The sequence below is a fragment of the Xenopus laevis genome, chromosome 2L (assembly GCF_017654675.1).
Source record: "Xenopus laevis strain J_2021 chromosome 2L, Xenopus_laevis_v10.1, whole genome shotgun sequence".
Taxonomy (NCBI): Eukaryota; Metazoa; Chordata; class Amphibia; order Anura; family Pipidae; genus Xenopus; species Xenopus laevis.
In genome coordinates, this window is record NC_054373.1 from 46,328,933 (window position 1) to 46,344,244 (window position 15,312).

The 15,312-nt window shown below is 38.9% G+C and overlaps 1 protein-coding gene across 2 annotated transcripts in view; it reads right to left on the bottom strand.

The window, feature by feature from the left end:
- LOC108708025 (apoptosis-inducing factor 3) overlaps positions 1 to 15,312 on the bottom strand; it is a 45,143-nt gene that overhangs the window by 17,295 nt on the left and 12,536 nt on the right. For both annotated transcript variants that reach the window (XM_018246274.2, XM_041581825.1), the window contains exons 7-13: positions 12,457 to 12,569; positions 10,224 to 10,310; positions 9,371 to 9,462; positions 8,495 to 8,625; positions 5,441 to 5,556; positions 3,835 to 3,906; positions 2,016 to 2,079 (exon numbers count right to left, since the gene is read on the bottom strand). In XM_018246274.2, coding sequence (XP_018101763.1) covers positions 2,016 to 2,079; positions 3,835 to 3,906; positions 5,441 to 5,556; positions 8,495 to 8,625; positions 9,371 to 9,462; positions 10,224 to 10,310; positions 12,457 to 12,569 — 675 coding nt within the window. The remainder of the gene's footprint in view (positions 1 to 2,015; positions 2,080 to 3,834; positions 3,907 to 5,440; positions 5,557 to 8,494; positions 8,626 to 9,370; positions 9,463 to 10,223; positions 10,311 to 12,456; positions 12,570 to 15,312) is intronic.

Here is a 15,312-nt window from a genome sequence, read left to right on the forward strand (position 1 = left end):
AATGACACAACCATGCCAATAACAAAATAACCCGCTGTGCAATATGCTTAAAGTGATGCTATAATAACCAGTTATACATTTAGGAAACAGTATATATCTTGCAGAGTTTTTATTTATTATTAAAACAAGGCACCCCCAACTCTAAACAATGTTTTATGTAAAAGTTATTGCCTTGTTATAACAATGGCCAGCAGAGGGCACTGCTTTTTTCTTTTCAAATGAAGTTCCCGTGGCAGAAAATATAGTAGACCCTTCAGATATGAAATTACAGAAATAATAAAATCAATACCTCCTGGTACAGAATATTCATATTTAGGTTATGGAACCCTTATAGGAAAATAGTAAATGTTATTAAAATGAATATTTTATGAGAAATTGCCTGTTTACTGTTTGATAAATATCCCCTAATATTTTAATTTGTTTTTAAGTACAAATAAGAAATATTGATTTTAGTCTGTGTTTCAAGTCTTTCTTAAGGCCCCATCACAAGCAGAAAAAAGGTGCTGACAGATTAAGCAGGCAGTGTATGGGGCCCTCAGACGGGCTTTCACGATCGATATCTGGCCGAGTCGGTCAGATGTTGATCAGGCAGGTTTAAAAATCAAGATCGAGAACTGCCTGTATTCTTGTTGTGATCCGATCGTTGGGCCCTAGGGTCCATGATCAGATAAGTCCAATATTGCCCACCTCAAGGTGACCATATCAGGGAGAGATTCACTCGTCATCGATCTCGCCAAACGAGTGGCTCTCCCTATGTATGGCCAACTTTAAAGGAGAACTAATCCCTAAAAATGAATATGGCTTAAAGTGCCACATTGTATATAATGACCTTATTACACCAGCCTACAGTTTCAGCTTCGCAATAGCAGCAATGATCCAGGACTTCAAACTTGTCACAGAGGGTCACCATCTTGGAAAGTGTCTGCGACACTCACATGCTCCGTGGGCTCTGAGCAGCTGTTGAGAAGCTAAGCTTAGGGGTCATTGCTAATTATCAAGCAGAAAATTAGGTTAGCCTGCCATATAAGTTGATGCTACAAGGCTGATTATTAAATTCTGATGCTAGTTGCACTGGTTACTGTGCTGCCATGTAGTAATTATCTGTATTAATTACTAATCAGCCTTATATTTTGACATTTCTATTCTATGTGTACTGTATATTGTGAGTTGGTCCCTAAGCTCAGTAAGTGACAGCAGCACAGAGCATGTGCAGTGAATCAGTAGAAAAGAAGATGGGGAGCTAATGGGGCATCTTTGAAGACACAGATCTTCCCTGCTAAAGGGCTCTGGTTGTATTGGGCTGGTAGAGAAGCCCAAAACATAATTTACAACATTTTTTTACAACATTTCTAACCTACTTCTTTAGTTAAAGTAAAACTATACCCCCAAAATGAACACTTAAGCAACAGATAGTTCATATTATATTAAGTGGCATATTAAAGAATCTTTCCAAACTGGAATATATATTTAAGTAAATATTGCCCTTTTACATCTCTTGCCTTGAGCCACCATTTCGTGATGGTCTCTGTGCTGCCTCAGAGATCACCTGACCAGAAATACTACAACTCTAACTATAACAGGAAGAAGTGTGGAAGCAAAAGACACAACTCTGTCTGTTAATTGGCTCATGTGACCTAACATGTATGGTTTGTTGGTATGTTTGTGAGTACGGTGAATCCTACGATCCCAGGGGGCGGCCCTTATTTTTTAAAATGGCAATTTTCTATTTATGATTACCCAATGGCACATACTACTAGAAAAGCATATTATTATGAAAATGGTTTATTTACATGAAGCAGGATTTTACATATTAGCTGTTTTATGCAATATCTTTTTATAGAGACCTACATTGTTTGGGGGGTATAGTTTTCCTTTAAGCTTTCGTTCTCCTTTGAGCAGTGTAATGGCCAGACTTTATAAAGCACACTCCAGAGGTCACCTTTACTAAAAAAGTAACTGAACGGGTATTATGAAAATCTCACCTTAGTGTGACTTTTGCACATAGTACAACTTACCAATGCCAGCTACTACAACATCAGCAGGAAGTTTGCTGCCATTTCTCAAGACCACCTCTGTCACCTAAGAAGAAAGAGCCAGACTAAGTCCATAAAAAGATGTTTATGCACAATAAATGGCATTTAGAAGCATCCATTACATTTGAGTTATGGCTAACAGTGGCCCCCTCTCCTCCAGAAGTATGCCCAATCTTCTCTTGACATCTCCACAGATTTGCCTATGTTCAGAAGCCATTACATTTCCTGCAGGCCTCAAGCAGGTACATACCCTGGTGCAATTGGTACCCCCTGCCTGCACCCCTGTAGTAACACCACTGATGGCTAAATTAGAATATGGCAAAATACTTCCACAGAAGGACATAGCATGCTACCATCTCTTTGCTGTGCAATAATTAATTTATTGAGCCAGATTTACCACAAAAATGCAGAACAAAATTTCGCAGGGGGTCTAATCCTCCATTCGTCACAAGGAATAGCACCACTGTGAAAACCAGCACCAGAAAAGTGTGAGTAGTGCTCTCTTCCTATCTCTATTTGTAAATTAGAATGTGTACATATCTTATGAAGGTTCCTGCAGGAACAGTGTTTCCTACTGCCCCCCTAACATTCCTGTTCGTCACCCACAGAAAATGAGCAAACGGATGGCTAACTGGAGAAGTGGCTGGGGAAAGGGAACTAGCATACAGGATCCCGTACTCCAAGTAAGAAATGGAAAAGTGCATGGTCGGCATAGGCCGATGGGACACCAGGAAAAAAACTGTAGAATTCGTAGAATTTGGTTGCATTTGTTTTAAAATTACTTTAATAAACTCAAGAACTGAATCAGACATTTGCACTTTCTAAACTGGCCTTTTTAAATATGGATTGTCTCTGCTGTGCGTATTTATTGTATTTGAACTCTGGCCTAATGTACCGGTCCACTTCATAAAATTCCTTCACATTGATATTTCTCACCATCCATCAGACAAACACACTCTTATTTCAAAGTGTTTTTAAACAATATGTTAAAGATTTTTTTTATAGTTAAAGCCTTTACTGCTCACCCTTTTGTATTAACAACAACAAAAAATAATAAATCATCTGCCTTTTTAACCTGTCTATGGTTAAGCAATGCTTCCATTAGCAGACAGCTTCCTTCTTTTCATATAAAATGCTTTATAAGAGCACTTATTTTCCTCCCACAATCTGATAAAACAGATTAAAGGATTTTTTCACCTTTGAGTTAACTTTTAATATGATGTAGAGAGCGATATTCTGAGACAATTTTCAATTGGTTTAATTTATTATTATTTGTGGTTTTTAAGTTATTTAACTTTTTATTCAGCAGCTCTCCAGTTTGCAATTTCAGCAATTTGGTTGTTAGGGTCCAAATGACCATAGCTTCCATGTGCTAATTTCCATAAGAGACTGAAATATAAATAGTAGAGACCTGAATAGAAAGAGGAGTAATAAAAAGTAGCAACAACAATACAATTGTAGCCGTACAGAGCATTTGTTTTTAGATGGGATCAGTGACCCATTTGAAAGCTGGAAATATTTAGAAAAAGAAGGCAAACAATTAAAAACTGTAAAAAAAATGAAGACCAACTGAAAAGTTGCTTAGAACCGGCCATGCTATAAAATATTAAAAGTTAATTGAAAGGTGAACCACCCCTTTAAATGTTACTTTAGTAGGCATGAATGCAACTGGGACTTTAGAATGATACAAATAATGTATAATTTTGTCGTTATGCACTACAGAAATTTGTGGACGCTATATAAATTAAGAACAATAACCCCCCACCACAAACACACAAAAAAATGGAGGCAAGCAAACAACCTGCCCATTTTCTCCTCTGATTTCTCTGGTGTCTGTCCTCGAGTAGAAACTCACTCCTTTCTCCTGTAGTAGCTGGAAAGATCAAGAGAATAAAATAAACATTCAATATCCTCTCTTTTGTGTGTGACAACAGTTATTTTACCATCTCTTCACGTTTTTCTATGTTCACTATTTGGATTTCAAAGAATTGCTCCCTTCTACCAGGTGTCATTTAGATGCATCTTTTAAGCCAACAATAAAGATTATAGGGAAAATGTGAATACATTTACCGGTATATTTGCATGTGTATGCTACAACTGTATTCAAATGCTACAGATGATAATGTCAATAGAACCCTTGGACTCAATGTTCCCTCTAATTCCTTCTCGGCTATGTGCAAAAATTTTTTTATTTTGTGCTCTCATTTTAAACTTGGGTACACAGTTTTTAAAAACTGTGTTCTCAGGTCAGAATTAATACAAAATTCTTTGTGTGCATCACAATATGTTGTGTGCGCTGGTCTCAAAATTTGTGCGTGTGAGCACGAGCATTGTTTTTAAATTAACTGTGCCAAAAGTATTCTGCAAAAACATAGAATGATAATTGTTAATAATGATGTAAATACCGTGTAAAAGAATCCCATCTATCAGGATATGTTTCCCTCTAAAAGTTAGATAGTAGACCCAGGAAGTGATATATAACCTCTATGGTGTTTGGATATTATGCAAATTAGGGGCAGGGAGGGAAATCGCGTGAATTTTTGTCACAAAACAAGAAAGTAAAAAAAAGGTTCCCCTTCCCACCATAATTTGCATATGCAAATTAGGGTGCATATGCAAATTAGGGTTCAGATTCGGTTCGGTATTCAGCCAAATCTTTCAAGAAGGATTTGGGGGTTCAGCCGAATCCAAAATAGTGGATTCGGTGCATCCCTAATATTAACAGTTTCAACTTTTAAACACAATCCTACTAATGACTTTTTGGCATAAAGGATATGATGTCACTGACATAAGATTGAGGAGGATGAAACTTCATCTTATCAGTTCGCCAGATGAAGCAGACTGGTAAAAGGGGTAACGTAATGGAAAATTTGCACTTTAGTGAATTTGTGTGTGTGTGGACACACACACACTTGATTGAGATTTTAATCAACAATTGATGACTGTTGCTTTAGTCAAAGCAATGGTAATTTTCTAATATTACAATACTATACTTTTACTTTCTCGTGCCATGAATTTGACAAACATATAATATTACGGGAAGAATATTGGCACACAGTTCATTTTCTGCTTATTTCAGACTTCAGTTGTCTGACTGCCAGTTTTAATGATTGTTTACCCGAAAATGCCATCTAAAGCTTTTCAGTTTGAGAACACCAAAGACTGACAGCAATAGGCAATTTCCACTGAAGTCACTGGGAGGCAGCAGGGTGTTTTCTGTAATTTCTTTCCTACTGTGCCATAACCTACCAAATCTATCAATTTTTTTACTTTAGATTTGCCAAATTACTTTGGATGTAGCAGGTAGTAGTTTTTCAGTGTCGACACTAGAGAAAAGGAATAAGCACATCTATTGGCTGGCACATAAAGACTAAGAATACATGTGCAATGTGCATATGTAACTTTACCTTCATAGCCACTTCTCCGATCTGAGGTCCAAGTACAGCCTGGAAAGGGAATTCGGATCTCCCAATTACAGACACAGAGCTTGCTTTGTCAGAGAGAAATGCTGCAACCTCCATCCCTGTATGAAACCACAGATATATTGTTCTTTACTAGAATACAATATATGATTGTCAAAATATGGTAACCTGAGTAGGCCTGCTTTTCGGGAATCATAATTCTCAACAGCCCATCAATACTAGAAGGACTCGTCTTCAGTAGTGCCAGGTCCATCCAGGCTAAAACAAAGTTTGTGGGGCCCCATTTTTTATATAAAGTAGGAAGGGGCCCTTTGTTTGTTATTGTTGATCTACACACTGAAATAAAGTGTTACTCTCTCTAGCTCATTGCCCTGCTATACCTATTATGCTCTCTCATCCTGCTTACAACTTCTACTTTGTGGGTGCCCCTACCATGTAAGAGCCTTCAGCAGTTGCCCGTGTCACCCTAAGTACAGCTCTGGCTGAGCTGGCAGGGATTACTGTGAATTTTATTTCTGCAACTAAACTACCAGTGCTGTTAGGGCTAGGGATGCACCGAATTCAGGATTTGCTCGTGATTCGGCCTTTTTTCAGCAGGATTCGGACGAATCCTTCTGCCCGGCCGAACCGAATCCTAATTTGCATATGCAAATTAGGGGCGGAAGGGAAATCGTGTGACTTTTTGTCAGAAAACAAGGAAATAAAAAATGTTTTCCGCTTCCCATCCCTAATTTGAATATGCAAATAAGGGTTCGGTATTCGGACGAATCTTTCACGAAGGATTCGGGGGTTCGGCCGAATCCAAAATAGTGAATTCGGTGCATCCCTAATTAGGGCAAATAAAAGAAGGACATGCTAAGAATGAAATTTTTTTTATAGTGCATTTCTCTAATGTGCAAGTCACCATGGCTCTAAATAACATCTTAAGTTAGTTACATCAAGTAAAAAATTGTTCCTTGTGCTGTGTGCAGAAAGCATATGCCAGCACTAGATAAAGGAAATGGTTCCAGAGTGAAGGGAATAACCGTTTTTCAGATTATGTAAGATTCACACAAACTATTACATCACAAATTAATACTAAATTTCTGAAATACGCTGCATACTCATCTGGATGTGAGACAAAGTAGGCCCATATAAACTGGCTGGCATTCTGATCATTTGTAAATAGGCTGTAAAAAAATCCAGGACTGCATTATCATTAACTTTATGACACTTGGTTGGTTGTTGTCTCTGCAGGTGCTAAGCAGATGTAACATGCAGTGCATTGATCTACTCTGCAATTCTTAGGCAATATTCCAAGTGCCCAGTTTTTGCCAACAAATACAGCCTTTTAGTGTGTAACATTTTTAGGCTATGATTACTCCTTTGCACTGTATTTTGTTCCCTGTGACAACTGCACACGCTAAACTGCTGGAAGCAACTTCATGATTATAAAAACATGGTCATTTTGTTTCTGTAATTTGTTTCCCCTATTAGGTCTGTTTTGTCATTTCCATAAGGGCAGTAGGATTCAAAAGCACAGAACTAAAAGATACACAAGAGGCCAGTTGGTTGGTTAACAGCACTGTAGAGCAACACAGCAGATCAAACATGGAGAAGTTTTACAAATGGTGCCTTCATTTGAGGCAAACAAAACTGTAGTTTTATTTATACTGAATATATAAATGTGAAATGACAAAGACAAGTAGGTCCTGGTTCCCTGAACCTTTGCATTAAAGGAGAAATAAAGCTTAACTAAAGAAGTAGGCTAGAAATGCTGTATATTATCAGGCAACCACAGCCCTTTAGCAGTAAAGATCTGTTCCTCCAAAGATGCCCCTAAGTCTACCCATCTTTTTTTCTGCTGATTCACTGCACATGCTCTATATGCTGATGTCAAGTTAGTGAGCTTAGGGACCGACTAAAAAATATACAGTACACTAATGTCATAATATAAGGCTGATTAGTAATTAATGCAATGGCAGCAAAGAAACCAGTACAATTAGCATCAGAATTTAATAATCTACCCTGTAGCATCAGTTTACATTACAGTCCAACCTCATTTTCTGCTTGATAATTTGAGATGACCCCTAAGCTTAGCTTCTCAACAGCTGCTCAGAGCCCACATGAGCCCATGTGAGTGTCACAGACAATTTCCAAGATGGTGACCCCCTGTGATAAGTTTGAAATCCCAGATCATTGCTGCTATTAAGAACCTGAAACTCTAGGCCGGGGATCCCCAACCTTTTTCACCCGTGAGCAACATTCAGAAGTAAAAGGAGTTGGGGAGCAACTCTAGCATGAAAAATGTTCTTGGGGTGCCAAACAAGTGCTGTAATTGGCCATTTGGTTGCCCCATGTGGATTGTCAACCTACAATGAGGCTCTGTTTGGCAGTGTACTTGGTTTTTATACAACCAAAACTTGCCTCCAAGCCTGGAATTCAAAAATAAGGACCTGCTTTGAGACCACTGGGTGCAACATCCAAGGGGTTGGAGAGCAACATGTTGCTCGTGAGCTACTGGTTGGGGATAACTGCTCTAGGCTGATGCAGTAAGGTCATTATGCAAAATACAAAATTTTTAGCCATATTCATTTTTAGGGTTTAGTTCTCCTTTAATACACAGTACCAATCAGATATTTGCTTTAAGTATACTAACTTCACTAGAATGATCAAAACAAGCAGCTGATTGGTTGCATTAGTTCAGTGTTGTCTATATTTTAACAAAATGCATTGCAGTGCAAGGACATACAGTATGTTTAGATAGAGTTTATTTTATAAATGAAGACAACATTCAGATAACAGTGTTATATCAGGATAACACACTGACTATACTGTTCCTTTAGGCTAGAGCAATGGAGCTGAATGAGCTTTGTAGGGAAGCAAAGCAGAGTGGGGATGAAGCTAGCAATATATACGACAAGTTTACTGCAGCATCAGTACCTGTGTCCCCCTGTTTCATATTAGGCATTTCCCATTCAAGCAAACAGGAGGTGCAGGAGAAAAGTTTGGACACTTCTGATGTCGATACAACATGTCATGTATTCCATATTTGCTTACCAATAAAAGAAGTGCCCATTATAACCACATTCTTTCCTATGGCTGCTTCACTGATTGCATTGGCATCACCAGGACTACGCAGCAGGAAAACATTCTTTAAACCGGATCCAGGGCAAGTAAGCTCTCTAGGTCTAAATAAAACAGAAATAAGCTGATAAGTACTATATATCTTAAGCAATTCTACCCACATTAAAATATCTATATTAAAACGAACAACATAATGACAAATAATGACACCACCCAAAGTCCCAGCTGTAATGAAAATTTTTAATAAAAAAAAAGCTCAAAATCATATTTATTTTCTTTTTCTAGTTCCATACAAATCAGAGCAATGTAAGCAATGTTGGGTTCATGAATGCAGTCTGCATGTGGGGTTATCCTGTAAATGAGCCAGAGCTGCTGAGTGATGAGTGAGAATGAGTTTAAGGGGGTTATTTATCAAATTCCGAATTTGTCTCAATATTTTCTGATCAAATCTTCTCAGGTTTTTTACGCTTATTTATTATTACATTTTCCCAAAAATTGCTTTGCAGGAAAAAAATCAGATTTTCACAATTTCTTCGGATATTTTCGGATTTTTCCTCCGATTTACGATTTTTTCCGATTATTCAGCCAAAAACACTAATTTAATCATGATAGCCAGCACACATCAGAAAATCACTGGGACTTCTCCCATTGACTTATATGCAACTTCAACATGTCTAAGATGCCGGATTTTCAGATTCTGACTTTTGCATCCTCTGGATTTAATAAATTCCGAAAAAAATTTTGTGATTTTTGCATTCGGAGTTTAGTAAATAACCCCCTAAATGATATGATAGTTTATTTAGTTATTGTTTAGTTATTTTGTTTTTTTAAGATTTTGATAGTGAGTACCTGCTGCCAGTAGCAATTAGAAGTTGGCTGTAGTGAAGGGTTGAATTGTCTCTAAACTTCACTTTGCCTTCATCGGTATTGACGGACACCACCTGTAAGCCATAGGGACAAAATAAGTAAAGAATTAAGTTACCAGAAAAAGTGCAAAACGAAGCAATGTTTGTATGTTGCACTAAACTGCCCCAGTTGGATACTTGCTGCTAAATCAAATAAAGCAGAGTTGGGGGGCAGGGGCAACAGCTTCTATAGCCTAGGTCTGGTGCCTGGCCCTAGGGCGCTATGATTTGTCTTAAAATTAGCTTATTTCAAAACTATTGGGCTCATTTCCAAATAAAATTGCAATGGAATAGGTGCAAAAACCCTGGAGAATCATAATTTTTTCTCCACATTGACACTTTCTTCTGGTGTAAATGTATTTAAAACTGCCCAATTACCAACCCAAAAATTACCAAGCTCAAAAAAATCTGTGTGTGGTTACAGGGCACAAATACAGAACTGTACTGTATGCCTGTTCAGTTCCCTTATGCCTCTGCACACTGCACCTAGCAACTCATTCACATGGTATTTTTAGAAGCGGATTTATGAAATGGTGAACTCTAACTTTCACCCACTGATAAATACATTTCTAAAAATCCCATAGGAATGAATAGAAAGTGGGTGAATTTTTTTGTGGTGAGCTCTTATCTCACATTTTGATAAATCTAATTTGAATGCAATTTTGTGCCTAACACTTGAGGCCACAGTAGTAGATGAGCCTCTGAGTCTGTCATTGTTTAAAAACAATCCAGTAAATCACATTTCAGTATATCCATGCTCCTCATATTTTCACCTTAGAAAACCAATACAAATATACCTCTTTCTCAGTCCAGACTTCAATGTCATAAGATGAAAAAAAATCCTCCGGACGTAAGTAAATATCTGTGGCTTTTGCATTCATTGCCTGGTAATGACAAAAACATCATCACAATTTTTGCTTTACAACATATAATATAATGATATCTATATTTTACATTTAACTAATGCAGACTACATTAGCTGCACTACAGGAGGTAAAATATTGACCAGGTAATTTGACCTTTGTGTCACAAAAGGGTATCACTCTTCAGTAATTGTTTGTGAATAATTTCAGCCTATCTGGGCTACTTACTATTAACTAAAATACTATTACTGAGGGAGTAAGCTATATGTTAAAGGATTGTATTTAGTATTTTATAGGATGTGCTATTCCTAGAACTGTGCAATTGGTCTTCGATATTATATTTATACGGGCAGGGCTGTGACATGGAGGGGTGGGGTGTGACATGGGGGGGCTATGACGCGGCGATCGGCCATTGGACGATTGCCATGTCAATCATGGGGAATCCTGCCCGGTTTTCCTTATTTGGAAGTTTTGACCTGGGCAGCAATTCAAAATACCGGGCTGTCTGGGTCAAAATCGGACAGGTGGCAACCCTAAATAAGACCCTACCAAACAGCTGAATTACCAAACTGGATATCTGAGCAAAAAGCTAACTGAAAAGCCATAAAAAATGAAGACTGATTGCAAATTGTCTCATAATAACACGGTGAACTACTCCTTTAAATCCAGCCTCTGCTTAGGTGTCTGGGGGCATATTTACAATGAGCAAATTTGCATCACTGTAGTGACCAGTAGCATCCAATGAGAAATTTGCTTTTATTATTACCCCTGATCAGATGCTAATAGCTAATTGGTTGATGCATGGGTGTAAATTAAACTTGAGTTAGTAAGAGTCTTGAGGTATTCCTAAGTCCTGTAAGTGGGCAATGCTGTTCCCTTACTTTTCCCAAGGGTAATGGAGGTTTTTCCACATTTTTGAGCAACAAATGTTCTGTAGCTCTGCCCTTTTGTATCTTTCATTTCAGGTATGGGATCCGTTATCCAGAAAGCCCCAAATTACAGATAGGTCGTCTCTCTTTATCATAGAGCGAAGTTAGAGATTGCCACAGTCCTCTAGAGTGAAATTCCAACTCACTATTCACTTCTTGGGGGTTTTCTATGGGATTTTAAAAGGTGTATTTATCAAAGGATGAACTTTCACCCATTGATAAATACTCTTTTAAAAAATCCCATAGAAATGAGTGGAGGAAATTCACTTTAGAGGACTGTGACAATCTCTAACTTCAATCTTTGATAAATATACCCCATAGACTCAATTTTATCCAAATAATCCAAATTTTTAAAAATTATTTCCTTTTTCTCTGTAATAATAAAACAGTACCTTGTAGTAACATATCATTAATCTTTATTGGAAGCAAAACCAACCTATTGGGTTTATTTAATGTTTACAGGATTTTCTAGTACACTTAGGGGCAGATTCATGAAGGGTCGAATTTCGAAGTTAAAAATACTTCGAAATTCGACCCTCGAATTGAAATCCTTCGACTTCGAATATCGAAGTCGAAGGATTTAGCGCTAATCCTGCGATCGTTCGATCGAAGGATTTTTCGTTCGATCGAACGATTAAATCCTTCGAATCGAACGATTCGAAGGATTTTAATCCAACGATCGAAGGAAAATCCTTCGATCAAAAAATCACAGGCAAGCCTATGGGGACCTTCCCCATAGGCTAACATTGACTTCGGTAGGTTTTACCTGCCGAAGTAAAGGGTCGAAGTTTTTTTTAAAGGGGAAGTACTTCGACTATCGAATGGTCGAATAGTCGAACGATTTTTCGTTCGATTCGTTCGATTTCGTTCGAATTCGAACGAATTTAACCAATTCGATGGTCGAAGTACCAAAAAAATATTTCGAAATTCGAATTTTTTTCATTCGAATCCTTCACTCGAGCTTCATGAATCGGCCCCTAAAGGTATGAAGATCCAAATTACAGAAAGATCCATTTTTGGGAAAACCCCAGGTCCTGATCATTCTGAATAACAGGTCCCATACCTGTACAAGCTTACCAGACATAGTTTTTAAAAATCTCTTAACCAATGATACATGCCAGACTAGGCTGAGCCTTGGTTTAATAGATCTTAGCTGCAGTGTGTTGCTGAATATGTTCCCTTTCAAACCTTAGCACATCCACACTATTATTTAAACAGGCACCATTGTAGGGACAGACCTTGCTAAGTTTTGTCCTGTCATACGGTAGATGCTTCTCACTAGTCACCATGACAATTCGTCCCTTGTAACCTTCTTGGCGAAGCGTTTCTGCGCAAACCAGTGCTGCTGGCCCTTAGGATACAAAAGTGGTCAGAGTTAAAAAATTAAGAAAAAATTACAAAGTTATCTCCTCTGTAAAACTTCTGGTCTGATGAAAAGAAAAGCTTTCAGTTCAAAACCAGTCCAACGGCTATGCATCCAATCTGGGTGAAAATTTATATTATATTACAGGTAAGGGCAAAAAAAAACAACAAAGAAGAAGCAAATCAAGAGAACAGGCAGTAGGGCCTGCTTTAACATTAAATAGCTTTCCTTCTTCGTACTGTACACATGTGCCTAATGTAATTAAGATTTTACATATTATATAGCAGTACTGTCCAACTGGGGCCCCTGTAAGCTTTAAAATGTATCAGTACTTAGATTAACTGGCTAAAATCCTGCATTGTTCATACATATAACACCTTTAATTGTTCACACCTGTAAAGTACTGTTAACACCTCAGACCCAGATTGCAACTGCCCACATAGTTCACAACTCATACAAAATACTGAAGGGAAACAGCACGGTGTCACTGTAAGTAGTACATCTTAGAGTGGTCCTGATAGGGTTCCCTGTCTCCTGCTCTTTTCTGCCTTCCCTATGCCCCCTATGTATGCCATACTCTGACTGCCCTATGCTCCCTATGTGTGCCATACTCTGCCTGCCCTATGCTCCCCGTATGTGCCATACTCTGCCTGCCCTATGCTCCCCGTGTGTGTCATACTCTGCCTGCCCTATGCTCCCTGTGTGTGCCATACTCTGCCTGCTTTATGTTCCCTGTGTGTGCCATACTCTGCCTGACCTATGCTCCCTGTGTGTGCCAATCTCTGCCTGACCTATGCTCCTTGTGTGTGCCATACTCTTCCTGCCCTATGCTCCCTATGTGTGCCATACTCTGCCTCCCCTATGCTCCCTGTGTGTGCCATACTCTGCCTGCCCTATGCTCCCTGTGTGTGTCATACTCCCCCTGCCCTATGCTCCCTGTGTGTCCCATACTCTGCCTGCCCTATGCTCCCTCTGTGTGCCATACTCTGCCTGCCCTATGATTCCTGTGTGTGCCATACTCTGCCTGCCCTATGCTCCCTGTGTGTGTCATACTCCCCCTGCCCTATGCTCCCTGTGTGTGCCATACTCTGCCTGCCCTATGATTCCTGTGTGTGCCATACTCTGCTTGCCCTATGATTCCTGTGTGTGTCATACTCCCCCTGCCCTATGCTCGTTGTGTGTGCCAAACTGTGCTTGCCCTGTGCTCCTTGTGTGTGTCATACTCTGCCTGCCCTATGCTAGTTTTGTGTGCCACATTCTGCCTGCACTATGCTCCCTGTGTATGCCATACTCTGCCTGCTCTATGTATAGTGTCCCATACTCTCTCTGCGTGTGCCATACTCTGCCTGATCTATGTTCCCTGTGTGTGCCATACTCTGCCTGCCCTATGCTCCCTGTGTATACCATACTATGTCTGCCCTATGCTCCCTGTGTCTGTGTGTGTGCCATACTCTGCCTCCCCTATGTTCCCTGTGTGTACCATACTCTGCCTGCCCTATGCTACCTGTGTGTGCTATACTTTGCTTACCCTATGCTCCCTGGGTCTGCCATACTCTGCCTGTGTGTGCCATACTCTGCCTGCCCTATGTTCCCTGTGTGTACCATACTCTGCCTACCCTATCTGCCTGTGTGCCATACTGTTGTCTACCCTATGCTCCCTGGGTCTACCTTACTGCCCTATGCTTGCTGTGTGTGTGTGGCATTTGTTGTTAGGGGGCCCTAAGGTGTTTAATCATGTGCTGGGGGGTTGCTGTGTTATCCACAGGGGAGATTGAGGCATATGGATTTAAAGGTATGTCTTAATATGACAAGATTTTTCACATATGAGTGATGAGTGATATCCCTGCAGTGAGCACCAACCATTTGGTTTTTTGGTGTGCTACCACCATTAATTTGGACGTAGTCTTATCCTTACATGGGTGTGGGGGTGGTTTAAAAAAATTCTGCCCTCGGTAACACAGAAGTTGGACAGCACTGTTATATAGTATTATAAGTATGAGTATGTTGTGTTGCAATCATTCCTTCTCTGGGTATGATCTGAAGAAATGCAACCTCTATAGCTAAATGAGATAAAAGAGAGCAGTTACAAAGCAAAAAAAGGTGCAAAGTGAAAGAGGCCAAATTAAAAAAAATAAAAATAAAGAAAAAGGAAAGTTAAGCTGAATTAATATTAATACAAATACAGTGCACGCCATCCAGCATTTAAAGCACCATGAAAGAAACTGCAGAAAGGCAGCGATGCTGGAGCAACAGAAGCCAGCAAGGAGCAATTAATAACAATTATAAATACTGTAAGGTACAGTGGGGGGGGAGGGGTTAAAGTAAGTGATCAAATCAAGTTTAAAAATATGGAAAATGGACACTAACATAACTTATATCAAAGACTGTAGAATATTTTAATGTTTGAGAGTTGTAATAATGATATGATTAAACATTTCCAACACTCAAAATACAAATGCAATACTAACACTAACAGCCTTTAAAAGATAATTACATTTATTTTTCTTTATCAAGAATATTTAATAGTTGCAGTATATCCGTAACAATGGAGGGCTACATATTTAACAGCTGATGTTACAGGCTAAAGTGTTTAAAGGGGACCTGTCACCTTTAGAAATAATTCCAAATCCTATTTTATCATACCATTCATAATTATAGCAAGCAGGCAGCTGCCATTTTGTGGACATTGTTATTAATGCAAACCTTGCATTATCTCAAAATCTTATTTCTG